Source organism: Triticum aestivum, chromosome 3D (assembly GCF_018294505.1).
Source record: "Triticum aestivum cultivar Chinese Spring chromosome 3D, IWGSC CS RefSeq v2.1, whole genome shotgun sequence".
Lineage (NCBI taxonomy): Eukaryota > Viridiplantae > Streptophyta > Magnoliopsida > Poales > Poaceae > Triticum > Triticum aestivum.
Window position 1 is genome coordinate 96,503,660 of NC_057802.1, and position 24,879 is coordinate 96,528,538.

Genomic DNA, 24,879 nt, shown 5'->3' on the forward strand with positions numbered 1-24,879 from the left:
GTCGTTTGTTGTTTGTTTTCACCCCAATTGCAAGTCCACACCCGACTTGCAACTCGAGGGATGTAGTTTGTAATCGCTCAGTTGCAAGTCAATCGTGTACTCACAACTCGGGAGGGTGTAGTTTTGTAGCCCTAGTTGCAAGTCCACCCTCGACTCGCAACTCGGGGGGTGTTGTTTTTTGTTCTTGTTTCATAGTAGTTGCAATTAGACCTTCGACCTGCAACTAGGGGTTTCTGTCGGCCCAGTTGCAAGTCCACCCTCGACTCGCAACTCAGGAGGGTGTTGTTTTGTTTTCACCCCAGTTGCAAGTTCACCCCCGACTTGCAACTGAACATGTATTTTTTTCATCCCAATTGCAAATCCACGCTCGACACGCAACTGGGCTTGTAGTTTATTATTCTCCCAATTGCAAGCCCATCCTTGAATCGCAAATGATATTTTAGTTTTGTGTAGTTGTCCGAGTTGTAAGTCCGCCCTCAACTTGCAACTAGGCTTGTAGTTTGTTTCGTCCCAATTGCACTTCCATCCTCTATTGGTTTTCTGGTTATTCTTTTGGTCTTTTCTATTTCTTTTTTTCTTCTTCTTTTGCTTCGCATTTTGTTTTTAATTTTTTTGAACATTTTCAAATATATGAACAATTTTCAATTCATGAAATTTCTGGAGCTTTGTGGTTTATTTATTTTGAATCGGCGAACATTTTCTGAATCCACGAACAATTTTAACACTTTTGGATGCACGATCAATTGTTCTGTATGTGTTTAAAAAATTATTTAGTGTATATTATAAAAATGTTTTATCGTATATTTAAAAGGGTTCTACGTATATTAAAAAAGGTTAAGTTTGTATTTAAAAAATATTTAGTGTGTATTAAAAAAGTTTAGTGAATATAATTTAAAAAGTTCATTGTATATAAAAAAGTTCACCGTATATTAAAAAATGTATATTACCACAAATTCGTGAACATATTTCTGATTTTTTTAATCAAACTTTGTCTTTTACTGAAAATTAATGCATAAAATATAAAGAGTGGAACGGGAAAGCAAGAACCAAAGGGCAAAAAAAATCATTTATAGCCTATTAGAAGCTAGCGATCAGAGACAGGCCGCTAAAAAGTGGGCAATAAAACGCAAAAACTAACAAATCGATGGTAGAGCTACTTTACTTTCACTGATATACATCTGATCACTAGCTTTTCCTGGAAAAAAAAATCTGAGCCTTAGCTTCGAGTAGTGACACAACACAACTTATCAAGGTGCTTGCTGCTTCTCCCTACGTCGCCATCCGATCTAATATGATCTATTGATCTACCATGCACGCACAGGGAGAGACACATGTAGCAAGAAGGAATCTTCGGCTGGCTGATGCACAACGTAAAAAGCTAGCCTCACTACGAGCTGTCGGACGTATAGGCCGGCCCATCGAGGCGGACGTGAACGCGAAACTGGTTCGTTTGTTTCAGGCTTTATGACAAATCAAAATCGAACAAATAAGCTAAACAATAAAAAGATGACGATGACATCATACTTAGATGTGAGATATTATCTCACATCTAGATGTAATATAGACGGACCCATTTTATAATCCTCAGTGAAAACAACAGACGCAAGAAAAGTCGATTGTAAGCCGAATCAGTTCGGTCTGTTTCTGTCTCGGAGAGGAAGACTTGTTAATTATCAGACGACCAAGCACCTCTCAGACGATCAATCAGCTCCCCTTTCTTCAGCTTGGAGTAACCTCTCATCCCCCTCACCCTCGCCAAGTCCCTCAGCTCGGGCACCGTCATGCCCTCAAAATTTGGCTGCCCGTCTTGCTGCAGTCCCTCTGAAAGCACAAGCCACACACGCCTTGTCACAACGACAAGCGGATGATGATCCAGAGCAAAGGAAACAAACTACATCTGTGATGTTTTTCAGTTACCGTGTGGTTTCATCTTCGTGCCGGCATCTTCGAGCGTGTCAGCCGGCGACGACGGCTTCCTCGTCCTCCCGGGCGGCTTGGGAGAGTCCCTGGCAATGGCGGCCTGGATGGCCCCGAAGAACTCCATGAGCTCTTCTTTGCTGTGCTTCTTGACCGCCATTCTTGAAGTGGAGGACCCGTTGGCTTCTGCTCTGACCGTCAGGGAAGATGAGCACGGCAGAGAACCCCGCCGTGGAGCGCGATGGAGAGCAACATCTGCAGGTGCTACCAAATTCAGCGCTACAGACTTCACCAAAAGACCGCGTAGTTACTAGTTAACTGAGGTTTTCTCATCAGTGGTTACTGTTTTTATTTTCGAAAAATTAATCTGGCAAAGAGCAGAAGAAGTGATTTCCAGTGAACTGCCACTCGGTCAGATTGAAAGCGATACTGAAACCAAGAGAGGAAGCTGTAACAGCAGAGACTACAATGGTGCCTGTTTTGTACTCCTATCCATTTATGCGACAAGTAATTCGGCACGGAGGGAGTAGTATAGTATGTATCATATAAAATCGTACAAAAAGTATAACCAGCGAGGCAGTGAGCACAAGGAGCTTAAACACACTGACCTTGATGAAAATGTTTTGTATCGAAAAGGAGATAACTACAATGTTTCATAATCACCTCTTTGGAGAGCAAATGATCCGGCGAAGGCCGCTTTTCGCAGAGGAGTGCGAGAGATTTGGTGATGCTGCATGAGAACTCCTCCCATTTCTCCTCTCTTCTTCCTCTGTGACAGTTGTGCTCTTACTCTGTGAGTGCTCTATCCTCTTTCTCAGCCACACGGAGATGGTAAATGATACCGACAGTCCATGAAATTTTACGTAAACACCCTCGTTAGAAAATGGTCTTTTTTTTAGCATCGATGGAGCAGAAAGGACTGTAGCTAACATGTGTCATTTTGTCAGTTTTACGGAATGTGAGGGGGCAAATGGCCAAAGAAGCAGCCTAATCCAGAAAGCTATCCACTGCAAGACCAAACCACGCCGACAGCGCGAATTTCGCGGCAAAATTTGAACTCCTCCCATGGCGACGCCTCCGGCAGCCTCCATTTCCAGCCACCTCCGAGCTCCGCCGCCATGGCCGCCTCCCAAGAGCACCAGCCAGAGAGCGAGGGTTCGGTGTGGCGTCCTCGCGCCGTCCGGCCAAGCCTTGGAGGCAGCCGCTCCTCCGAGGGACGCCGAGAAATCGCCAAACTGGCCCCCGAGCTCCGACGTGAACCTGCAGATTCAGCGGCTGTGTCGGTCGGGCGACTTGGCGGAGGCTTTGAGGTTGCTCGGCTCGGATGGGGTCGATGACCGGAGCTACGGCGCCGTGCTCCAGCTCTGCTCGGAGATGAGGTCGTTGGAGGGTGGGAAGAGAGCCCATTTCCTGGTTCGGGCATCTGGCCTTGGAGTAGATGGAATGGACAGTGTTCTTGGGCAGAAATTGGTGCTGATGTATTTGAAGTGTGGGGACTTGGGGAGTGCAAGAAGGGTGTTTGATGAAATGCCTCAAGTAAGTGATGTGCGTGTTTGGACTGCTCTGATGAGCGGTTATGCCAAGGCTGGTGATTTACGAGAAGGTGTGTTGCTGTTTAGGAAGATGCACTGCTGTGGGGTTCGGCCGGACGCATACACCATTTCCTGCGTCTTGAAGTGCATTGCTGGTTTAGGCAGTATCGCGGATGGTGAGGTAGTTCATGGGTACCTTGAGAAGTTGGGTTTTGGCTCGCAGTGTGCAGTTGGAAATGCATTGATGGCTCTTTACTCAAGGTGTGGCTGTAACGAGGATGCTTTGCGGGTCTTTGAAGGAATGCCTCAGCGGGATGCTATTTCTTGGAATTCTGTGATCAGTGGATGCTTTTCAAATGGATGGCATGGCAGGGCTGTTGAGCATTTAAGCGAAATGTGGTTTGAAGGCCTGGAGATCGATTCTGTGACGATGCTCAGTGTTTTGCCTGCCTGTGCTGAATTAGGCTACGAGCTTGTTGGAAGAGTGATTCATGGGTACTCTGTGAAAACTGGATTACTGTGGGAGCTTGAGTCTTTGGAGAGAGGAGTAGATGAAAATCTGGGATCCAAATTGGTATTCATGTATGTGAAATGTGGTGAATTGGGCTATGCACGAAAGGTATTTGATGCAATGTCATCGAAAAGCAGCATACATGTGTGGAATCTACTGATGGGTGGGTATGCAAAGGTTGGTGAATTTCAAGAAAGCCTATTTCTTTTTGAGAAAATGCATGACAGTGGAATTGCCCCCGATGAGCACACCGTTTCATGCCTTGTAAAGTGCGTCACTAGTTTGTATAGTGCTAGGGATGGCCTAGTGGTTCATGGGTATCTTTTGAAGTTGGGTTTTGGTGCACAGTGTGCAGTTTGCAATGCAATGATATCATTCTATGCGAAATCCAATATGACTGAAGATGCACTCTTGGTATTTGATGGAATGCCTCATCGAGATGTCATTTCTTGGAATTCTATCATCAGTGGCTGCACTTTCAATGGATTACACAGCAAAGCTATTGAGCTATTTGTAAGAATGTGGTTACAAGGACAGGAGTTGGATTCAGCCACATTGTTAAGTGTTCTGCCTGCTTGTGCACAGTTGCGCCATTGGTTTCTAGGGATAGTAGTTCATGGGTATTCTGTGAAAACTGGATTGATCGGCGAGACATCTCTCGCTAACGTTCTTCTTGATATGTACTCAAATTGCTCAGATTGGCGTAGCACCAATAAGATATTCAGAAATATGGATCAGAAAAATGTTGTCTCATGGACAGCAATAATTACGAGTTATACCAGGGCTGGTCTTTTTGACAAAGTGGCTGGGTTACTCCAAGAAATGGCATTAGAAGGTATCAGACCAGATACCTTTGCAATTACCAGTGCTCTTCATGCTTTTGCTGGTAATGAATCGCTGAAAGAGGGCAAATCTGTACATGCATATGCCATCAGAAATGGAATGGAGAAGGTTCTTCCTGTTGTCAATGCGCTAATGGAAATGTATGCGAAATGTGGAAACATGGAGGAAGCAAGGTTGATTTTTGATGGCGTGATGAGTAAGGATGTGATATCATGGAATACACTGATAGGAGGCTACTCCAGGAATAATCTTGCCAATGAAGCGTTCAGTTTGTTCACTGAAATGCTGCTCCAATTCAGACCTAATGCCGTGACCATGAGCTGCATCCTTCCTGCCGCGGCAAGCCTTTCATCCCTGGAGCGAGGCAGAGAGATGCACACCTATGCCTTACGAAGAGGGTACTTGGAAGACGATTTTGTAGCCAACGCCCTCATGGACATGTATGTTAAGTGTGGTGCATTGCTGCTAGCTCGACGGTTGTTTGACAGGTTGAGCAGCAAGAACCTCATCTCATGGACCATCATGGTAGCGGGATATGGCATGCATGGCCGTGGCAGGGATGCCATTGCTCTCTTTGAGCAGATGAGGACCAGTGGCATTATGCCAGATGCAGCCTCGTTCAGTGCCATACTGTATGCTTGCAGCCATTCAGGTCTGAGAGACGAGGGATGGAGATTCTTCGATGCGATGCGTCATGAACACAGAATAGAGCCCAGGCTGAAGCACTACACCTGCATGGTTGACCTACTAACCAACACCGGCAATTTGAGGGAAGCTTACGAGTTCATCGAGTCGATGCCGATCGAGCCAGATTCAAGCATATGGGTCTCATTGCTGAATGGATGCAGAATTCACAGGGATATCAAGCTTGCAGAGGAGGTAGCAGAGAGGGTCTTTGAACTGGAACCTGAAAACACCGGATACTACGTTCTTCTTGCCAACATATATGCTGAAGCTGAGAGATGGGAGGCTGTAAGGAAGCTCAGGAACAAGATCGGCGGCCGAGGACTCCGGGAGAAAAGTGGCTGCAGCTGGATTGAGGCCAGGGGCAGGGTTCAGGTCTTCATCGCGGGCAACCGGAATCATCCGCAGGGGGAGAGGATCGCAGAGTTCCTGGATGAAGTTGCCAGAAGAATGCAGGAAGAAGGCCATGACCCAAAGAAGAGATATGCTCTGATGGGCGCTGACGACGCAGTGAACGGCGAATCACTCTGCGGTCACAGCTCGAAGCTCGCCGTCGCGTTTGGGGTGCTGAATCTGTCGGAAGGGCGCCCGATCCGCGTGACGAAGAACTCAAGGGTTTGCACCCACTGCCACGAGGCCGCCAAGTTCATATCCAAGATGTGCAGCAGAGAGATCATATTGAGGGATTCCAACAGGTTCCATCATTTTGAACAAGGCAGGTGCTCTTGCAGAGGTTACTGGTAACAACACCGCTGCTATGTGACAGTAATTAGTGAATCGGCTTGCCAGCTGCAGTATGTTCATAGCTGTTGCTAGAAATATATTAGCATGTAATATCACTGTATCACAATCACAACGTTTGGGGAAATGACTTTGGCCCGGATCTTTTTGCGCAGGATTTTCCAGAATCAAGATTCTGGAGAGCTGCTCACAGAATCTGCATTAGGATCCTAGTGAAAAACTGAAAATCAATAGGTGTATTCTCCTGTCTGAAACGTTTTCTTTTGAGGGAGTTGTCCAGAATCTTGAGAATCCAGGTTTTGGGAGGATTTTGAGTTGCACTAGGATTCTCCAGAATTCTGCCAAGATTTCCGAAGCAAAGTCGAGTTCTTTTGTTTTGTTGATTTTTCAGACCCCAGATTCTCCAGAATCTGCTCAAAAGAACTGGGCCTTTGTAAGAAACAACAGTTACAATTCTACGAAGTCATAAGGAAAACAAAAGATTTAAGCACATTTCACCATCTTTGATGAACTGCCAACACAAACCCAATCATTCCATACTGAAACCATACATTTATAACGCCAACACAACAAAGATATACATGTCTATCCTAGCAGCACATCAGAGTACAAGATTTCAGTACCACATAACTTTTGTCTCGTTACAAAAAATGGTTTCTGCAGAGCCTCTCAAGTCATGTACTGTCATTTCACCAGGTCTAGCTGCAGCTGGCTTGGGTTCATATGAAAAGACAGGAGTCAGGGCAAACATGGCACTGATGACCAGGAAACATGTTGTGTCATACCCAGAAAACTGTCCATAAGGCAACACCGCGCATTTCTCCATCTACAAGAAATTATATACTTTGACCACCTTGGATGTGTCGCACACAATCAGGTTATCTGAATCAGTTGGAGCAGTACACAACCAATTTACCTGGCAAGATAGATCAGATGTCAGTATTATGCCTAGAAATTTCAATGGCATAGTAACTAACAAAGTATTGAGTTAGTGCCATATCAAAAGACAATAATAAAAACAAAATTGAAGGTCTAGTGATGACCTTTTTCTTCACATCAATATCCAACACCAGTTCACTATTGCTGCTTGTTTCAGGAGAAAATCCTTTGGACCAATCCCATACTTTCAGTGATGCGTCGTTACCACCTGAAACAAGTAACTTTCCCTTCTCACCAAACGCTGAAAATGCCCTGTTAAGTGGTTAATTAGTGAAACAGTGAGATAAGTAAGGAACATAGAAGCAGCATAAAGGGACTTACACACAGGAGACAGCTGCAGTATGGCCACCCATTGAGTAATCAAGATGGATCCTTCTCCTTTGACATTGATTATTGCTCCCATCCCCAAGATCAGTTGTTTTTGAGCTCATGGTCGACCCCCTTGCCCGAGAAGGGCCTTTGGATTTTGCAGGGGCCAATTCATATTCTAGATCAACTACATCAACAGCACCGTCCCCCCTTGCAACGGCACAAACTTTGTACAACCCTCCTAAAATGCCCTCTTCAGAAACTGCTACCGAGTGAACGAAAGCAGGGTTGAGACATTGCCCTGTACTACCCGAAGAACTGCTATTTTGCAACTCAGGTGATCCTGACATTCAACAGAAATACGTTCACTGATCCACATCTGATAATAGCAGAGTGAAAAATAACAGAGCTTACAACTTTTCAATGAATCAACAGATCTTTTCCTACTATGTAAACTAACTAGTGCGACTCTTCTTTCTAATAGACACATAAGAGCTGCATTTAATATGCCTTAAGCAAGTTTCATGAGGTTTACTAGGAACTGTTAGGATGCATCATTATCAGGACAAGGCATAAGTATCAGTTCGGAAATAGAAGAATTAGGTACCATAATCAATAGAAAATAGTGTTCGCCCTTTGGAGAAATCCCACACAGCAAGCTTTGAGTCGAGGCCACCAGTAATTGCTGCCAAATCAAGACGATAATATGTTTAAAATAACATATCAAAGATAGACATATAATAGTTCTTCCCTTATCAGTTGTAAAAAAAAAAGGAAGAAGCAGGAGCAAAAGTGAACAATAGCAATAACCTGTCCAAGGTCTCCAAGGAATGAATTGTACACTGCTGCAAATCTGTTGAAATATTGCTAAGGAAGACAGTTGCAGGGCAACGGAGACATTAAAGTGGGAATAATAATACGCAAAACTAAACCTAAACACTGTTATTTGATGAAAAGGTATGAGTTTATCCAGACCATATAAGGATACACTTGTGTGGGCTTCCCTCAATCTTTTGTACAAGCACTTTTGAGTGGTATTGACAATCTGTGAGAGGAATAGCCAAACTTATTAAGAGTGAAATAATTTATCACGCCAAAGAAGTAAAAACTTATTTCATACAAGTTTCTTCAGCTTGAAGATACTAGAGCACCCAAAAGCCTAGATCTAAAGTTATCCAACAATCCTCTTGCTATTCAAATTTATGTTCTAATCCTTCTTGGTTCTAAGTAAGCAGAGCTATATATAAAACCAGTACTTTTGAACCTAGAATGATTTAATTCTATTATTTCGAAAAGATCTTCTATACCTTAACATCCCCACTGTCATCTGCAGCAGCAAGATAGCCTTTAGAACTGACAGCAATCTGCATAAAATGTGGAACTCTTAGAATCTACCCTTGCTGGACACAGTTAAATGTTAGTATCAGGCCAAAGGCCCTAAGTTCCAGTAATAAGAGAAAATTCACAATCACAGCATCATTTCACAACGTAATAAAAAGACTAAAAGGAGTGGTGTTGCAGATAGCACAAAATACCTGGTTGATTTCATCTCTATTGTAGTTATACGTCTCCAGTGGCTTTGATTGAGATCCCTGCAAGAAAACTACTTTAATCATATTCCCAATGAAAACCAACGCAAAAAGTCACAACTTCGATATGGGAATACAAATTAAGTGGGTGCTCACTTACCATACGAATATCAAAGGACAGAATTTCGTTTCCAGCTGATATATATACATGATCTTCATTTCCTATCAAATGAAAACAAGTGACATAAAAGCGTGTGAAGTTTGCACGTCCCACAAAAAATAGGATGAACTTCTTGAGATGTTTGGAGGGCATTACTGACCTGATTTAAAACAGATGGAAGAAATAGGTTTATTTGCTGCCTCAATGGTCAAGAGCACATCTTTGGTGCGCAAATCAAACCAGCAAAGACATCCATCCTAAGGTGACAGAATAAGCTATTAGAAGTTTAGAACATGAAAAATTACCAAAGGGCAGAAACATCAGAATTACCATGTAGTGCGAAATTATATGCCCAAGGTTTCACATTGTTGAATAACCATTAGCAACTTATCATTGTAATTTCTGCAGAAATGGCCTACTGGCCTGGGAGCATAAATACCAGGACTTCCCACTTTCCCAGTACCTTCACAAAATATTCTAGTGCCGCGTGCCATTTCTCATCTCAGCTTACTAGTATTTTCTACTAAGCATAAATCGGTGCCAATATTTCTGTGTGAGGCGAATGTTGAGAAATTCATTGTGTGGTATCGAACTGAAATGCCACCATGTACTCATAGTAGCATGAGACCATGAAAAAGGTCATTGGGTGTTCAAAATCTGTTATCCTGGCACTACTTCACAAGGCATTGCATCCTGCCACGAGCTCAATGCCTCGATGAGCACCCTGAGAAGCAAGAACATCACATGGCCGCATAGTCTGCCTTCCAAGTGCGGCAGTGTCCAACAAATTAGCTCAACCGCTCCCTGCTAAAGCCTAAGGAGCGCCACAACAAAGCCTCGACAGACGAAGCCAGTGCGAAGCAACCAGATACAATTGCAAACATTGCACTACTGCGGCAGCACAGAAAAGCGGCAGGCCAGCCACGAGATTCGGCCGCTATACCAGCCGGCGCCCACGAGGTGTTCGACCGGTGTCCTAACCGAGAGAAACCATACCACAACTAGGGGCAGCGCGAGGACGTCCCCCGCGGGCTACAGCGTGTTGACGCGAGGCCATGGAAGGGGGTAACCCTTTTCTTGGAGAAAAGTCAGAGGCTCAGAGCGAGTGGAAGCGCGTACCTCGCCGGATGACGCCACGACGCCCGGGCGGGCGGAGGACGCGACGCAGCAGGTGACGGCGCCCTTCTTGTGCCCCCGCAGCCGCCGGGCCTTCCGGTCCGCCGATGTCGCCGCCGCCGCCGCCGCCGCCGTTTCTGTCTCGGACATGGCGCGCGTGGCCGGTGAAGACGCGAGGCTTTCTCTTCCCCCCTTGACCCTTGTCGTCGGCGCAGAACCTCCCCCAGGCTGAGAAAGCACGGCACGGGTGCGTGTGACCCTCGATTGAAGTATGAACGGTCTAGATGAGATCCTCGCTCGTTTATTTCAGAAAGTCAAGTGGGGCATACCCTAGAAACAGCGGCTCGTCCCGGAGCTGCTTCTGTTCCACCACCCAAGTCCGGCGACTCCGCCGGCGAGTTTCCTTGGTTAAACCTCTCTTGAGGAGGATTGGGGAGGTTTTGGTGGGAATCGAGGTGGATTTTAACTTGCAAGGGTTTTAATCTTCTGAGTATCTTCTGTTCGTGAATTTGTCCGCAAATTTTACACAGGATTTAAACCAACCGGATGATTTTCATTTGTACCGGTACACATTCACTACACTTTTAACATATTTCATTAAATATAAGCATCCGAAAGTTAATTTAGTCTAAATCTTTGTTGTCATCCGTTGTCTAAGTCCTTGTTGTTCCTATGTCAGTTGACGATCGTGAGCCCGAAGAGTGAAGATATGGGTTACCGACGAGAAGAGTAAGACACGAGAGATAGACTGACCCACATAAGACACGAGATGTCGTCTTTTTTCAAGCCATACTCATCCTCGTAGGAGTTCGCAATTTCATTGATGGAGACGAGGTCAACAATAAATAGACATGGACAGGCCGGCCTCATGGTGCGCGAGCGTAGGCAGATGTACCTCAAATATCCATTTCAGAATTGATGTACACACGATGTTGTGTGCACTGACGTCCAGCCAATAATTGCTCTGCACCGTGAGATGCCTTTAAGAACAAAAGTAAAAATGGCTGGATAAAAAAGTCGTGTGCATGTTGTTTAAAAAGTGTCGGATGTATAGTAGTGCTCTATCCATTTACCTTCCAGTTGATCTTTAGCCCATAATGCAATAGATCGGCCCGCAATTAGTGCATGATGGGAAGGTAAAATGAGGCTGAAAATAAAGTTGCCGAGGCAGAAAAAGGATTTTGTTTTAGAAAAGGAGGATGTACCTCAGCCTCTGCATCTGGACGATGCATGCATCCGTATTATTAATTATTCACAAAAACCATACAAGATGATACATTAATAAGTCTCAAGCCACCACCTTGACAACACCGTTGCTACTCCTATCCCCTTGATGAAGGCGTGCCGAATGTCCGGACCTAATACCAAACAGCCATCGCACTAAAGCCTAACATCTAAAATCGAGTGTCCCCCACCAAGCCACTACCTGGATTGGGCCCATACCGGTCAGGCACACTCCCAGTGAGCACCACACGCTGCAGGGCCGTCACCTCTATCATCCCTCGGTCCATCTTCAGAGCAAAACTGTTGCACCGACCTTGCCATGCCTCTCTGCCATCAACGCCACCATGACGCCAGACAACTTCCTCCTCCTGCGCGAGTCCATCTCCAGACGCGCCCATTGCCGAACCTCCGCGACGTCATGCCGCCAGGATCCGTCGTCGGCCTCGCGGTAGATGTAACACCGCGACTCCACTTGTCCCATTCAGCCAACGCGTGCTCCAAAACGATGCCCCTGGGAGGGACAACGACATCGGAGGTGCCATCATCGTCCGATCAGGTAGACCCAGATCTAGGGTTTCCCGCGGAGCTCACACCGTCGCCGCTGCTGGAGCTACGCGACGCCCACCACCCATAGCATCTCTTGCCCGACCATCTGAGCCTCCCAAGACGGCGCCTCCATGGAGGTTACGACGCGTTGGGCGCCGCCGCCGCCCAATCCAGACTGAATTTTGAACTTTCGTCCGGGAGGGGTTCGGATGTGGATAGGAGGGACCTCGGCTTCGCCTCCAAGGAGGGTAACGACGCCGTGGGCCGCCGCCGATGCCGGGCTAGACCAGCCGGCCAAAGTTTCCTTCGGTCCCCAACCTATACCACAAAACCTCCGACTGTCCCGGATCCGACAGCGAGATGAACCGAGACCAACAGAGATGCAAGTGCAATGGGGCTCAACCCACCAGGAAGGAGGATCAAGAAGGACAGCCGCCATAGATCTCCAGGCGCCGGATCCAACGATCCGACGAGGCCAGCGGCGTAGAACACCACCCTGCGCCGGCCGACAACATCCAAGCGCCCGATCCAAATGGATCCGGCCTGATCATGGCGGCGCCCGCGACCACCCGATCTGAAGACCACGCAACCACCACCTCGCCGTGGAGCCGCATCCAAGCCGCGTCGCCGGCGCCGCAACGCGCCGCCGCCAAAATGCTCGCCCGCCGTGCCACCAGACCCCGCGCTAGCCCGACGCCTCTTTGCGATCTGGTCGTCCCGCGCCGCCCAAGACGCTCCAAGGGGGAGAGATGCCCCGCCGCCGCATAGCCGGCCAAGCTTTGCCCGGCGGCGAGGAGAGGTGGAGGCGGAGGAGGGACGAGGGGGACGGCGGCTAGGGTTCCCCCTGGGTCGCCCGCGGGGGCGACACGAGGGGGACGAGAAGGCACGTTAGCCTCAAACACAATCTAGAAGGATTGAGCAGAAAAAAAATTGCCGCCGGGCAAAGGATATACTCCTGAGTAATACGCAAATGCTGATTCAAATGCCTAAGATGTCGCCGCTGAGCCTCCACCTTCCCAAAATAGAATCTCAAGGGCTGGGAAGCAATGAGCGCAGGTACCATGCCATGGGGCCGCCAACGCCGGTGAATCCCCTCAAACTGTGCTCCACCATTCACCATCTCAAATTCCCAACTCACCGTCACCGGTACTGCACCTCTGCGCTGTGTAATCTACTGTATCTCAGGTTAAAATTCACCATCGTGTGTTTCTTAATTGGGCGAATCAGATCTTCGATTGGAACGCATGCAGGATGTCACCGTCGAGATCCAGGAAGCGCCCTTCGGGGCCGCAGCCCACCACCGCGCTCGCAAAGAAGTGGCACTGCCCCGCGCCCGCGGTGCTGGCCTCGGATGACGTCGCCGGCGCGGCGGCACCCTCGTCGCCGTCCTCCTCCTCCTGGGCGTCGCTTCCAGGGGATATGGTTCGACAGATAGCTTGGCGCGTGCTGGCCGGCGATTTTCTGGATTACGTCCGCCTCCGCGCCGTTTGCACCAGTTGGCGGTCCGGCACTGTGTGCCCGCGCGGCCGCGGCGTCACCGATCCACGCTTCCACCCGCGCCGCTGGATGATGCTGCCGGAGGGCCACGGTCTCTACCCCGGCCACCGAAAGCTTGGCGGCTACATCCGCTTCTTCAACCTTGACGCCGGAGCCCTCGCCCGTGTCGAGCTCCCCCTGTTCAAGAACCACTGCGCTCTGGAATCGGTCGACGGCCTCCTCCTCCTCCAGAGAGACCAAGACACGGCCATCCGCCTCGTCCACCCTTTCACTCGCGACATTGTTGAGCTCCCACCGCTTGCCACCCTCCTCACGCAGCTGGGCGACGATCTCCGCAGCGCACACACCGACCCCGAGCTGCGGAAATGGTACTATATCAGATACTGCGTGTGTGCTTCTGTTTCCTGCAGCGGTGGATCCGTCGTCGTCATGCTCGCGTTCCGTCGTCTGATGTGCGTAGCCTTTGCGACCTCCGACTCCCAAGACCAGCAATGGACCATGCCAAGCTGGGAAGTCCCATTCAACATTGCGCCCTTGGCATTCCAAGGCAGGCTATACTTTGTGCACCATCCTACAACTAATGGGTCGCTGGTTTTCCAGATCAACCCGCCCCTGCAGGTTGGCTCGCCGCCACTGCCGCCAAAGCTGATCGCCACATGTCCGGCAGATAAACTCTACAGGGGCTCACATCTGGTAGAATGCAACTCACAGATCCTGCTTGTTGGCCATGGCGACATTTCCTTAAAGCACATTGTGATTTACAAACTCGAGGACCTTATCTTGGAAAGGTTTATCCCGGTGACAAGCATCGGAGACCGTGCCCTCTTCCTCCAAGGGAAGTGCCTGAGTGTCTCCTCCACGGCGCTGCCTACTGTCATGTCTGAAACTGTTGTCTACACCCATCCAATATACTATCATTATGCACAATACCACCTCAGGACTGGTGCTTGGTCGCAACCAATCGACACATGCGGTCTAAATGGCTTTAACCCGGGTCCTCGTAGCCTCATCCACCATGTCATTACTTGCTGCATTCGCAATGTCTGGTATGGTACTGCCACTCCTACTTTGTTTTTCCTCACCACTCCCTATTTATGTTGTCACAACTGTTCCTAGATCATGTTAAATAGTGGGCTTAATACATTCTCCTTGTGACCCTTATAGGAACAAAGGGCTGTTATATTCGAAAAGGCTAGAAAATAGGCTTCCAACGCTTCTTTGGAAGGTGAAGAGAAAGCTTCGTTATTGGGTAAATTTTACTCGCATATAATCCTTTCTTTTTGTACTAGCAACTCAAAGTGATTAAGGATTTTTTTTCTTCTTTTCGAAACGGAGATTAAAGAATTTATAGTTACCACCTTTAGTTTTATTATCCTAACAAAAATAAGCAACCAACCATCGATCTGACCTGGACAGATGCTCAATCCTCACAATAATACGTGCCCTCGATCAACACCCAACTCACAGAAACTCAGCCGTCAGAAATTTAGAATCCTCCTAATCTACAAGCAGTTTGATGAGGTGTTCTTGTGGTACTCGCAATCCCCTCGTTTCTGTACTGACGCAATATCTATTAAACTAACTTTGAGATTTGCTCACCCCTTTCTTGTTGTTCCACATGACCAATCAGCCAAATAATTTGGGGGAATCGATTGATTGTTCTTGCCACATCAACCTCTAGATACATGGTATCCTTATATATATATAGTGGATGCTTAGGCCCTTGACCTTCCTAATACACTTGGATTCCTGGTATTCCACAACAACATGTGAAAGGTTATTCTGATCTTCTGTAATTTATTGTTTTGTCTTATTTTTGGCACACATATTGATCACCAATGCTTTCAGGATTTGTGCCAGGATAACTTGTCTTGTAAGAACCATGGGGTGCGCTTGGTTTGAGCCCAATCAAACCCCACCAAAACATTGGCTAGCAAATATTTTTGCGTGTGTTTTGATTGACCATGTTTTGGTCAATTGCCCAGAATAATGGACTGGAGTTGGCTGGTGGGAGCATGGACATGCTAAAATATTAGGAACCATCAAAGCAAGAACAGAAATAATTGGCCATGAACAAAAATTGGTATAGTTGGTTTTGATCATCACTATCCAAACACAACACTAACAAGGTAAAGATTATGCTGGGCAAAATAAATACGGTAAATGATTATCCAATAAGAAGCATGCTAAATGATTGTGCTGGAGGAAGGAAATAAGGAAAGTCATTATGCTAGAAAAATCATAGTGAAGGATTCAGCAGCTGACTGATATTTGTTATTTAGATGCCCCATACTTATTTCTGGTTTTAGATTTGATCATATTGGTGTAATTGGTTTCATCACTTATGTTACATCTCTTTTTGTACTTGTGCTCCTTTTGCTAGTCATAAAAGGCCCTTGTGACCAGAAGCTGGTGGATGCATGGATTTCCTTGGCGCCAAGAAGGGAGACTAGTTACACTCGTACCTCCTCGTCGTCTCCTTGTTGCTAGAACTTTTCTCATGACACCTATTGTGATGATACTGTAGCTCTGACAAATTTAAATATGCTTACCTTCTGCTTTTCAGCAATCATGTATTAGCTCGGATAGATGAAGCACATGATGTTTTATTTTATTCCTGTCTTGTTTCCTTTTTTAAGATGTCGTGTCCTGTTTCCTACAAGCATTTAGGTAGTGTATATTGTTTTTGGTTCACTCGTGTAGTTCATTAGAGAAGTTCTTCTTTCACATTTGTTAGAATCATCTAACTTTAAGGGCTCCTTTAATTTATAGCAATTTTCTATATGATAGGATTTTTATTGTAAAAAATCCCTAAGAGCTCTTTGGTTTGTAGGAACTATTCCTATGCAGGATTGGTTCCTATCCTTCACATATCAAAGGAAAGAAACACATTACCTCAGACCTAATGAAAAAGTTTCTATCTTATGAACCAAATAATATCTCTTTTTATCCTATGAACAAAGAAGCCTAAGGGCCTGTTCGATAGTCACCTGGCTCCCAACTCACTGAACTCCAGGTCTAGAACTGGCCCTAACGGTTGAACACTAGCAGTTATGAGCGAGGAGCTGTTAACTGGGGAGCAGAAGTTGATTTATATAGTGATATTACACATGTATGCCACTGCGAAGTGAATTCATGTACTACTGGTTTTGCTGCAACTAATCTCCTCCCGCGTCCTCTTGCATGGACAAGCGGGTCGTTTTCCCCAAATGGAACGACCCTTTTCATTAGAAGACATGTGGATTCGTGAATCTCAAAGCAACCCACCCGACACTGCTTTCCTCCCGCTACCCCCGCGTCGCCCACGTGCGACCGAAGGGGAAACCCTAGCCGTCGCCGACTAGGCTCCTCCCTCCCTCACCCCCCCCTCGCCACTGTCGGATCTCGCTGGCGGGCAAAGCCCTGCTGGCGTGGGCGGCGACGAGGCTTCCTCTCTTCCCCGTGCGGTGGTGAATGGCACGAGCGGTGTCACCGGGCAAGGTTGCGGTACTGCAGGGGGCGTAGCGGCAAGCACGCAGGCGTAGACGGCCACAATGGAGGGTGATGGCGCTTGAAGCTACGTCGGTATTTCCCTAAAGAGGAAGGGATGATGCAGAACAGCGACGGTAGGTATTTCCCTCAGTGATGAGACCAAGGTTATCGAACCAGTAGGAGAACCAAGCAACACTACGTAAACAACACCTGCACACAAATAACAAATACTCGCAACCCGACGTGTTAAAGGGGTTGTCAATCCCTTTCGGGTAACGGCGCCAGAAATTGGCAAACAGACGTGAGAGAGTTGTAATATTGATAGATCGAACGCCAAATAAAATAAAGTGCAGTAAGGTATTTTTGCATTTTTGGTTTAATAGATCTGAAAATAAAAGCAAAGTAAAATAGATCGCAAAGGCAAATAATATGAGAAAGAGACCTGGGGGCTGTAGGTTTCACTAGTGGCTTCTCTCGAGAAAAATAGCAAACGGCGGGTGAACAAATTATTATTGAGCAATTGATAGAACTTCAAATAATCATGACGATATCCAGACAATGATCATTATATAGGCATCACGTCCAAGATTAGTAGACCGACTCCTGCCTGCATCTACTACTATTACTCCACACATCGATCTCCATCCAACATGCATCTAGTGTATTAAGTTCATGGAGAAATGGAGTAATGCAATAAGAACGATAACATGATGTAGACAAGATCTATTTATGTAGAAAAAGACCCCATCGTTTTATCCTTAGTAGCAACGATACATATGTGTTGGTTCCCTTTCTGTCACTGGGATCAAGCACCGTAAGATCGAACCCACTACAAAGCACATCTTCCCATTGCAAGATAAATAGATCAAGTTGGCCAAACAAAACCTAAATATCGGAGAAGAAATACGAGGCTATAAGCAATCATGCATATAAAAGATCAAAGAAACTCAAATAACTTTCATGGATAAAAAGATATAACTGATCATAAACTCAAAGTTCATCAGATCCCAACAAACACGCCACAAAAAGAGTTACATCATATGGATCTCCAAGAGACCATTGTATTGAGAATCAAACGAGAGAGAGGAAGCCATCTAGCTACTAAGTACGGACTCGAAGGTCTACAAAGAACTACTCACGCATCATCTGAAAGGCACCAATGGAAGTGGTGAACCCCTCTGTGGTGGTGTCTAGATTGGATCTGGTGGTTTTGGACTCGGCGGCGGCTGGAATTGATTTTCGTCGACTCCCCTAGGGTTTCTGGAATATTGGGGTATTTATAGAGCAAAGAGTCAGTTTAGGGGGCACCCGAGGTGCACACAACCCATCAGGGCGCGCCTGGGCCTCCTGGCGCGCCCTGGTGGGCCCAGGCGCGCCCTGGTGGGTTGTGCTCCCCTCAGAGCACCCCCAGGCGCTTCTTCGGCCCACTGGATGTCTTCTGGTCCAAAAAATCTCCAAAAAGTTTCGCTGCGTTTGGACTCCGTTTGGTATTGATTTCCTGCGATGTAAAAAACATGCAGAAAACAGCAACTGGCACTTGGCACTATGTCAATAGGTTAGTACCAAAATATAATATAAATGACTATAAAATGATTATAAAACATCCAAGAATGATAATATAATAGCATGGAACAATAAAAATTTATAGATACGTTGGAGACGTATCATAGGGCGTGGCGGCGCTGGATCGGGTCGGACATGGACCCCGGTTGCCTGTGTTGGGTGGCATAGGGAGGGAGCGGCAACCTGGCTAGGGCGCTGCGCGAGGCATGGGTTAGGGAGGCGCTCCCTAGCGATCTCCGATGAAGAGCTGGTGGTGAGCCCCGAGCCCGGCGTGGAGGCGGTGGGGGTGGGGCTGCAGCTAGTCTGGTGGTGCCATCCTGTGGGCTTCCTGGTGGGGCGTGCTTCAACGGGCGGCTCCTGTTTTGGTGCCCTGGTCTTGAGGAGGTGAGGTGGCTAGTGCTGGTGACTGTCATGGCAAGCTTGGGCTGCGGTCCGCCGCCTCTACGGTAGTTTGTGGGGGCAGCGACGCAGGGGTGGGAGCTTGTGGTGGTTGCACACGTGGTCAGTGCGGGCGCAACATGGCGGTTGATGTCCAACGACGGTGTGGTGGAAACCTCCCTTCTCCTTGGTGCGGGCCGGCGGCGCGTGGTTTCACTCGTCGAGATAGCTTTGACCTAGGGTTTGTGCTCGGGCAGACCAGACCTGGGCCCGAGGCAGATCGGAGCTGGTGCTCCGGGTAGGTGAGGTTGGGCTTAGTCCAAGTGGTGCTCGGTGGCGGTGGCCGTGTTAGCGTTGCGTCATTGCGAAGATCGGCGAGAGTGACCATGGACATGGCGTCGTGTGAGCTCGCCTGGCCAAGCTCTCCAGTTGGCTCGTCGGCGGCCGTCGTCAGTCTCGGAGTCGTGTCCTCCCAGTCCATCGGGTATTGGACGCAGGTGTGCGTGCCTCCTACGGTGGAGGCATCTACCCAGACTCAAGGACTGGTGTCGGGCTAAGAGTAGATGGAGTGTCGTCGCTCTTCCTACCATGGTTGAGTGTGTTGTGATGTGGGCGGCGCATGGTATCTCGTGACAGGGACGCCGATGCAGTGACATCGGAGGGCGGCCCGCATGGTTGCTCTTCGGCGGGCATCATTGAGGTGGTGGTGGCTCCCCTCCCGGGTTGTGTGTGCAATAGGAGGGGTTGCAACAGGTAGCTCAGATGTGCCCTCTCTTTCAATGGGGCGACGTCCAGATCCAGATATGGGGTTCTGTCTTCGTCACACTCCTTCTGGCGGCCTCGTGGTGGCACGAGTGAGTTGCCGAGCGAAACATTGCCGCCGATGAGGGTGACATTCAAGGGTGCCACACTCTTTTTGAAGACGTCGTTGTGGTTCTTCTCTTTGTGTCCAGGCTCCAGGTGAAGACATTTGTTTGGTGTGCACTCGGCAGAGACGATGCTCTTTGTTGTTCTTCCTTTTGAGGGCGTTGTCATGGAGCTTAGGTGTGCTAGGTCGTAGCGTGGAGGTGTTTAGTTTTTCCAGTGCTCGTTGCAGCTGGAAGATGACGAAGTCTTTGAAACTGTTTTAGGCATGATTTTCAATGACGATATTCAGCGCCCCAGGAGAGGATCGCAGTTTGGCCACATACACATCAACCGTGATAGAGCGGAGGGTGATGCCAAGATCATGAGAGACTACTTTGCACTAAAGCCAATTTATCTGGAGAAGGACTTTTGCCGATGCTTTTGGATGCACACAAGTCTTTTTTCTGACCATTGCAAAAGCCATTGAGAAGTATGACGACTGGTTCAAACTCTGGAGAAATGCAAGTGGAGAGACAAGTGTAAGCCCTCTGTTGAAGTGCATTGCGGCTATTCGAGTCTTCGCATATGGGTGTTCGGTCGATGCCGTTGACGACTATGCCCGCATTGGTGAAGACACAATATTGGAGGCCGTTCGAAGGTTCACCAAAGCAGAGATCAATGTCTTTGGACCTGAGTACTTGAGAGCACCCATCGAGGAAGACACCCGGAGGCTGGTGGCAAAGAGTGAAGCAAGAGGATGTCTTTGACCTGAGTACCTGAGAGCACCCATCGAGGAAGACACCCAGAGGCTGGTGACAAAGAGTGAAGCAAGAGGATGGCCAGGGATGCTTGGATCACTCGACTATATGCATTAGACATGAAAAAATTGTCCCGCAAGGTGAAAGGGTCACAAAGGCCGCTGCAACGATCCAACGATCATTCTTGAGGCAGTTGCATCAAAGGATCTTTGAATATGACATTCATTCTTTTGTTTGCCTGGGTCTCACAGTGACTTGAATGCGTTGTTAAGATTACCACTGTTTTCTAGGCTTATTATAAGAGATGCTCATACTTGCAACTACTCGATTGATGGACACAACTACTCAATGGGTTACTACCTTGCGGATAACATCTATCCATCATGGACCACATTAGTCAAAATAATTTTGCGTCCAAAAGGTAACAAAAATATTCATAAGCTATTAGGAAAAATATGGAGAAAGCCTTCTATGTCCTTTAGAAGCGCTTTGCAATTATTCGTGCCGAGTACCGAAGCTCCAAGGTTTTACGACAGATCATGACTTGTTGCATCATATTGCATACACATGATCATCAAAGACGAGAGGAAGATGCCTGAGTACTTTCAGTACATCACCAAACTCTGGTTGAGGCAGAGTATGATTCAAATAAAATCCTGGCATTACTTCAAGAGCATCGCTGATCCATATAGAATCCTGGCATTCCTTAAAGAGCATCGCTGATCCAAATAGAATCCTGGCATTTCTTGAAGAGCATAGCTGATCCAAATAGAATCCTGACATCCCTTGAAGAGCATCGCTGATCCAAATAGAATCCTGGCATTCCTTGAAGAGCATCGCTGATCCAAATAGAATCCTGGCATTCCTTAAAAAGCATCGCAAAATCAAGAACCGACGAGTTCATGCTCAGCTCCAAGATGTTCATACTCAGCTCCAAGATGATTTTGTTGAGCATCACGGGCAACATCATTATGTTTAGTTTCTATGTGTACTATATGTACTCCCTGCGCAAATGAAAATAGATCAAACGCTCTTACATCCCTTTATGGAGGGAGCAAGTGCAATAGAATTATAGTAGTATAAGTTTAGATAAAAATTTACTCCATTATACAGGGGATCGGGTAGGTCCCGCTTGAGGATCGGTTAGAGTTGCCCTTAGCAGTTTCACCATGGAATTTTCGATTGCAGCAAGGCAGCAAGGTAGAATCATAGGCAGCAAGTCGATATAATTCACATGACATCGTGTACAGATAGGAAAATACAGGATGGCGTCGCCCTAAGCCAATGCTTCGCCTCTACCAGCTGCCTTGTCACGTCCTCTCTTATTATTCGTTACCGCCGTGGACGGCAAGATCACACTAGTTGCCGCCGCTCACGACAGCGTCCTTGTAAGAACCCTCCGGCGGCGGCGGGACTGGCGGAGCCCTCGGCTCGTGCCGCGGCGCCGGCGGCGCCCAGGTGTCCCCTACATTGCCTCCGTGCTTCCCCCTCCGTCCCTCCTCCAGGATGAGAGGCACCTTGCCCTCCCTCTCCCTGCTAAGCCGCTCCTGCGCGCCGCCGCGCAGCTTCTCCAGCCCCCGCCCGCCCATCTGCTGCATCTTGAACACCTTGAGCAGGTTCAGCAGCCCTCCCGCCAAGAACAGCAGGCTCCCGAACAGGCAGTACCACGCCCAGCTCCTCCCCTGCATCCAGAGCAGAGTAGTTTAGCACCCTGTTCTTGAATTGAATGGATCTCACTCAGTTGGTTACCAGTAGGGTGAAGCTGTGGGAGGAGTGGCCGTGGACGTCGTTCCGGTTGACGACGCCGCCGATGAAGAAGAGGGTGCTGCCGAGCAGAAACGGGATCTGCACGCTCTTCTGGAGGATCTGGACGTGCCCGTTGGCTCGCTCGTAGACTTGGCACATGTTGTGTATGGACCCGAGGCACCACAGCGCTGGCCCGGCGATGAGCAGGTTCAGGCCGTGCTTCTCCAGGCCACGCCGGTGACCTCTCTCCATCTGCGACGTTTGTGTCATTCAGATAAAAAAGAACAGCATGCAACTCCAGTCTGAACTCTGAACTTACTGATACTACTAGCTCGGATGGATGAACTCCAACTCCATACCTGGATCTCGAACAAGATGAGCGCGACCAAGGTGAGCGCGGCGCCGGCGAGCTGCACGGCGGGGGCGGCGAGCTCGACGAGCACGAACTGGGTGTCGAGCCCGGCCAGGCCAAGGTTGTAGTCGACGCCGGCGACGTGCGCCAGCAGGTCGTGCGCGTTCGCTCCCAGCACGCCCAGCAGCCCGACGACGGCCACCGCGAGGCCGGCCTTGGTGGACACCGCCCACGGCCACAGCTGCGCCAAGAAGCCAACGACGAGGAGGACGGCGGCGAAGACGTACACCCCTGCGTTGATGTACTCCCACCGCCGGTTGCGCGACGTCTCGCCGCCCGTGGCGCCGAGGCTGTACGCGCGGCAGTCCCGCGCCGTGGCTAGCTTCACCATGGCTAGGTGCAGATTATTCGGGTTCTAGCTAGTAGCTTCCTGCAGGCTGCAGTGGAGGAGTTGAAGTGGTGGTCGGCGGACACGGCGCTCTGGACTGTGGAGCGAGGATGGCGGAAAGGCGCTATGTGTAAGCTCGGGCGGGGGGCCATGGCAGATACGTGGCGGCGTGCATGCTGTGCCATGTAAGGCAGGCGCGAGTCGGGCTCTGATTCGTCGCGCACGGCGCCGGCGAGTAAACTATGGGATACGAGTGGTTCTGGACTATACGAGACACACGCCACTTCACACACGAGTCAAACCACGTGGGCAGTATCACACAAGACAGAAGGGGCTACGTCACCCTCACCTCACGGAGTTTGGTAGTTTTTTTTTAGGTTTGTCTAATTCACATCTAGATGTTTTTTAAGAATGCCACATATAAACTTTCACAAATAACGCAGCAACAAGAAAAAAAAGTTAGAAAAAAAATATCACAAACATAGTGGACATGAGGTTAGATGTGACACAGTTATGTCACATCTAGATGTGTCCTAGACAGACCATTTTTTTAACAAAGCGGAGACGCAGAGGCATGCACATTCTATCCAATGAGCATGAACTGAGCGGGTACATTATCTTGAGATCGACAAAGTAGTCGTAGAGACATTTTCTCTCACTAAATGCATAAAAATGTCTCCTTCCATTAAACGCACATCACTAAAAGGTCTGAAATAAATTAAAAAATAATGTGAACATTAGTGTCAAGTTTACGACTCGAATCCTGATGGATTGTGGATAGCACTGTTGTCCTAACCATCCAACAACAGATGGTTTCACATGAATTTTGAACGATTTCTAATGATAGAAGGAATTTTTTAAAACAAAATTACGTTAAACTAAGTGATTCCTACTAGAAGGATTGGACACGTTTTGTTGTGCGGTTGGTTTTGTTGGGGTTTTCATTAAAAAAAAGATTGGTTTGGTGTGTGGCAGAAATGATGAAGTGCATTTTTATCTTTTATATTATGGTATTTGGTTGGTCTCTTTCTATCAGTATAATTATTTATTATCTGTAAATTAGCCCACGTGTATGCAGGGATGTTTAGTAATGCTGGCCACACATCTTATATTGGTGCTACAATGTCACATATTGACATTTATTTTTTGTCATGTGATGAGAAGGTGCGAGAATGATGTGTTTTTATAAGTTGATTATTACAAATTGCTTTGAGAAATCATTGAATAGTCAAAATCACGAACCAAATTTAAAATTGAACATCTCACTTGAACAAGAGAGCTCCTTGAGAAATTGTTGAGCAAGTCAAAAGTTGGGAACTCAATCCAGAATCATATTGATGCTACATGCTGTCATTTATTTTTTATCAGGTAATGAGAGTGTGCGCGAGACTGATATATTTTTATAAGCTGGTTGTTGCCGATTGATTTAAGAAATCATTATCAGTCAAAAGAACCAAATTTAGATTGAACCCCTCACCTGAATGAAAAGGTTCCTTGAAAAATTGTTGGCCAAGTTAATATTGGAACCCAACCCGAGAGACCTTCACCTCTAGAAAGCTTAGTGATATAGTAGATTTTTATGTAGGATAGAAACTAATCATTCACATTTTCTCTATACTTAGATAATGTAATGCTCCATCTTATGTCAATTTTTCTCTGTATCGTCTCTTCATCCATCCTCCCAGCCTCTACCTATTTTTCTTGGTTTTCATCCCATTCTAGTTTTTGATCAAACCTATCTTTGATAACCCAATAAATCGGATCAATCTATGGTATAGCAATAAATTCATGGTTCATAAATAAATCGTTTCTTACAAATAAACTGGCGT

At 47.5% G+C, this 24,879-nt stretch overlaps 5 protein-coding genes across 7 annotated transcripts; 2 read left to right on the forward strand and 3 right to left on the reverse strand.

Annotated features, from left to right (window-relative positions):
* Positions 1–1,478: 1,478 nt before the first annotated feature.
* Positions 1,479–2,782, reverse strand: LOC123077680 (uncharacterized). The gene is made up of 3 exons (XM_044499974.1): positions 2,581–2,782; positions 1,918–2,172; positions 1,479–1,821 (listed from the first exon to the last, which is right to left on the reverse strand). Exons 1-3 carry the CDS (start codon positions 2,666–2,668, stop codon positions 1,667–1,669), a joined length of 498 nt encoding a protein of 165 aa, XP_044355909.1. The 5' UTR covers positions 2,669–2,782; the 3' UTR covers positions 1,479–1,666.
* Positions 2,783–2,889: 107 nt separating this feature from the next.
* On the forward strand, positions 2,890–6,382 carry LOC123077677 (pentatricopeptide repeat-containing protein DOT4, chloroplastic). Its single transcript, XM_044499971.1, has one exon. The coding sequence runs from the start codon at positions 2,983–2,985 to the stop codon at positions 6,229–6,231; it is 3,249 nt and encodes a 1,082-aa protein (XP_044355906.1). The 5' UTR covers positions 2,890–2,982; the 3' UTR covers positions 6,232–6,382.
* A 378-nt stretch (positions 6,383–6,760) lies between these two features.
* LOC123077679 (WD repeat-containing protein 53) lies at positions 6,761–10,554 on the reverse strand. 3 transcript variants are annotated; one of them, XM_044499973.1, is made up of 11 exons: positions 10,285–10,553; positions 9,326–9,422; positions 9,166–9,227; positions 9,012–9,068; positions 8,784–8,840; positions 8,465–8,521; positions 8,287–8,329; positions 8,084–8,161; positions 7,489–7,819; positions 7,272–7,419; positions 6,761–7,144 (listed from the first exon to the last, which is right to left on the reverse strand). In XM_044499973.1, exons 1-11 carry the CDS (start codon positions 10,429–10,431, stop codon positions 7,055–7,057), a joined length of 1,167 nt encoding a protein of 388 aa, XP_044355908.1. In that variant the 5' UTR covers positions 10,432–10,553; the 3' UTR covers positions 6,761–7,054. The 3 variants fall into 3 exon arrangements, 2 of the variants coding, with proteins under 2 accessions (XP_044355908.1, XP_044355907.1); XR_006436762.1 differs by having other exon boundaries at positions 7,272–7,408; positions 8,287–8,521; positions 10,285–10,554; XM_044499972.1 differs by having other exon boundaries at positions 8,287–8,521.
* Positions 10,555–13,050: 2,496 nt separating this feature from the next.
* LOC123074251 (uncharacterized) lies at positions 13,051–16,200 on the forward strand. Its single transcript, XM_044497144.1, has 4 exons — positions 13,051–13,197; positions 13,302–14,594; positions 14,713–14,797; positions 15,932–16,200. Exons 1-4 carry the CDS (start codon positions 13,118–13,120, stop codon positions 15,935–15,937), a joined length of 1,464 nt encoding a protein of 487 aa, XP_044353079.1. The 5' UTR covers positions 13,051–13,117; the 3' UTR covers positions 15,938–16,200.
* A 5,573-nt stretch (positions 16,201–21,773) lies between these two features.
* Positions 21,774–23,164, reverse strand: LOC123074252 (uncharacterized). The gene is made up of 3 exons (XM_044497145.1): positions 22,670–23,164; positions 22,314–22,562; positions 21,774–22,246 (listed from the first exon to the last, which is right to left on the reverse strand). The coding sequence occupies exons 1-3, from the start codon at positions 23,051–23,053 to the stop codon at positions 21,923–21,925; spliced, it is 957 nt and encodes a 318-aa protein (XP_044353080.1). The 5' UTR covers positions 23,054–23,164; the 3' UTR covers positions 21,774–21,922.
* Positions 23,165–24,879: the final 1,715 nt, after the last annotated feature.

Bases quoted from the DNA above. Each gene is read 5' to 3' on its own strand.
- LOC123077680 (XM_044499974.1), bottom strand. From the start codon at position 2,668: ATGGGAGGAGTTCTCATGCAGCATCACCAAATCTCTCGCACTCCTCTG. The intron at 2,173-2,580 runs GTGATTATGAAA...TAGCACCTGCAG, and splicing joins ATCATTTGCTCTCCAAAGAG to ATGTTGCTCTCCATCGCGCT. The intron at 1,822-1,917 runs GTAACTGAAAAA...TTGTGCTTTCAG, and splicing joins CACGAAGATGAAACCACACG to AGGGACTGCAGCAAGACGGG.
- LOC123077677 (XM_044499971.1), top strand. From the start codon at position 2,983: ATGGCGACGCCTCCGGCAGCCTCCATTTCCAGCCACCTCCGAGCTCCG.
- LOC123077679 (XM_044499972.1), bottom strand. From the start codon at position 10,431: ATGTCCGAGACAGAAACGGCGGCGGCGGCGGCGGCGGCGACATCGGCG. The intron at 9,228-9,325 runs GTCAGTAATGCC...TTCATTTGATAG, and splicing joins TTCCATCTGTTTTAAATCAG to GAAATGAAGATCATGTATAT. The intron at 9,069-9,165 runs GTAAGTGAGCAC...GTTTTCTTGCAG, and splicing joins TGTCCTTTGATATTCGTATG to GGATCTCAATCAAAGCCACT.
- LOC123074251 (XM_044497144.1), top strand. From the start codon at position 13,118: ATGGGGCCGCCAACGCCGGTGAATCCCCTCAAACTGTGCTCCACCATT. The intron at 13,198-13,301 runs GTACTGCACCTC...GAACGCATGCAG, and splicing joins TTCCCAACTCACCGTCACCG to GATGTCACCGTCGAGATCCA. The intron at 14,595-14,712 runs GTATGGTACTGC...TGACCCTTATAG, and splicing joins TGCTGCATTCGCAATGTCTG to GAACAAAGGGCTGTTATATT.
- LOC123074252 (XM_044497145.1), bottom strand. From the start codon at position 23,053: ATGGTGAAGCTAGCCACGGCGCGGGACTGCCGCGCGTACAGCCTCGGC. The intron at 22,563-22,669 runs GTATGGAGTTGG...CAAACGTCGCAG, and splicing joins TCATCTTGTTCGAGATCCAG to ATGGAGAGAGGTCACCGGCG. The intron at 22,247-22,313 runs GTAACCAACTGA...CTCTGGATGCAG, and splicing joins CCCACAGCTTCACCCTACTG to GGGAGGAGCTGGGCGTGGTA.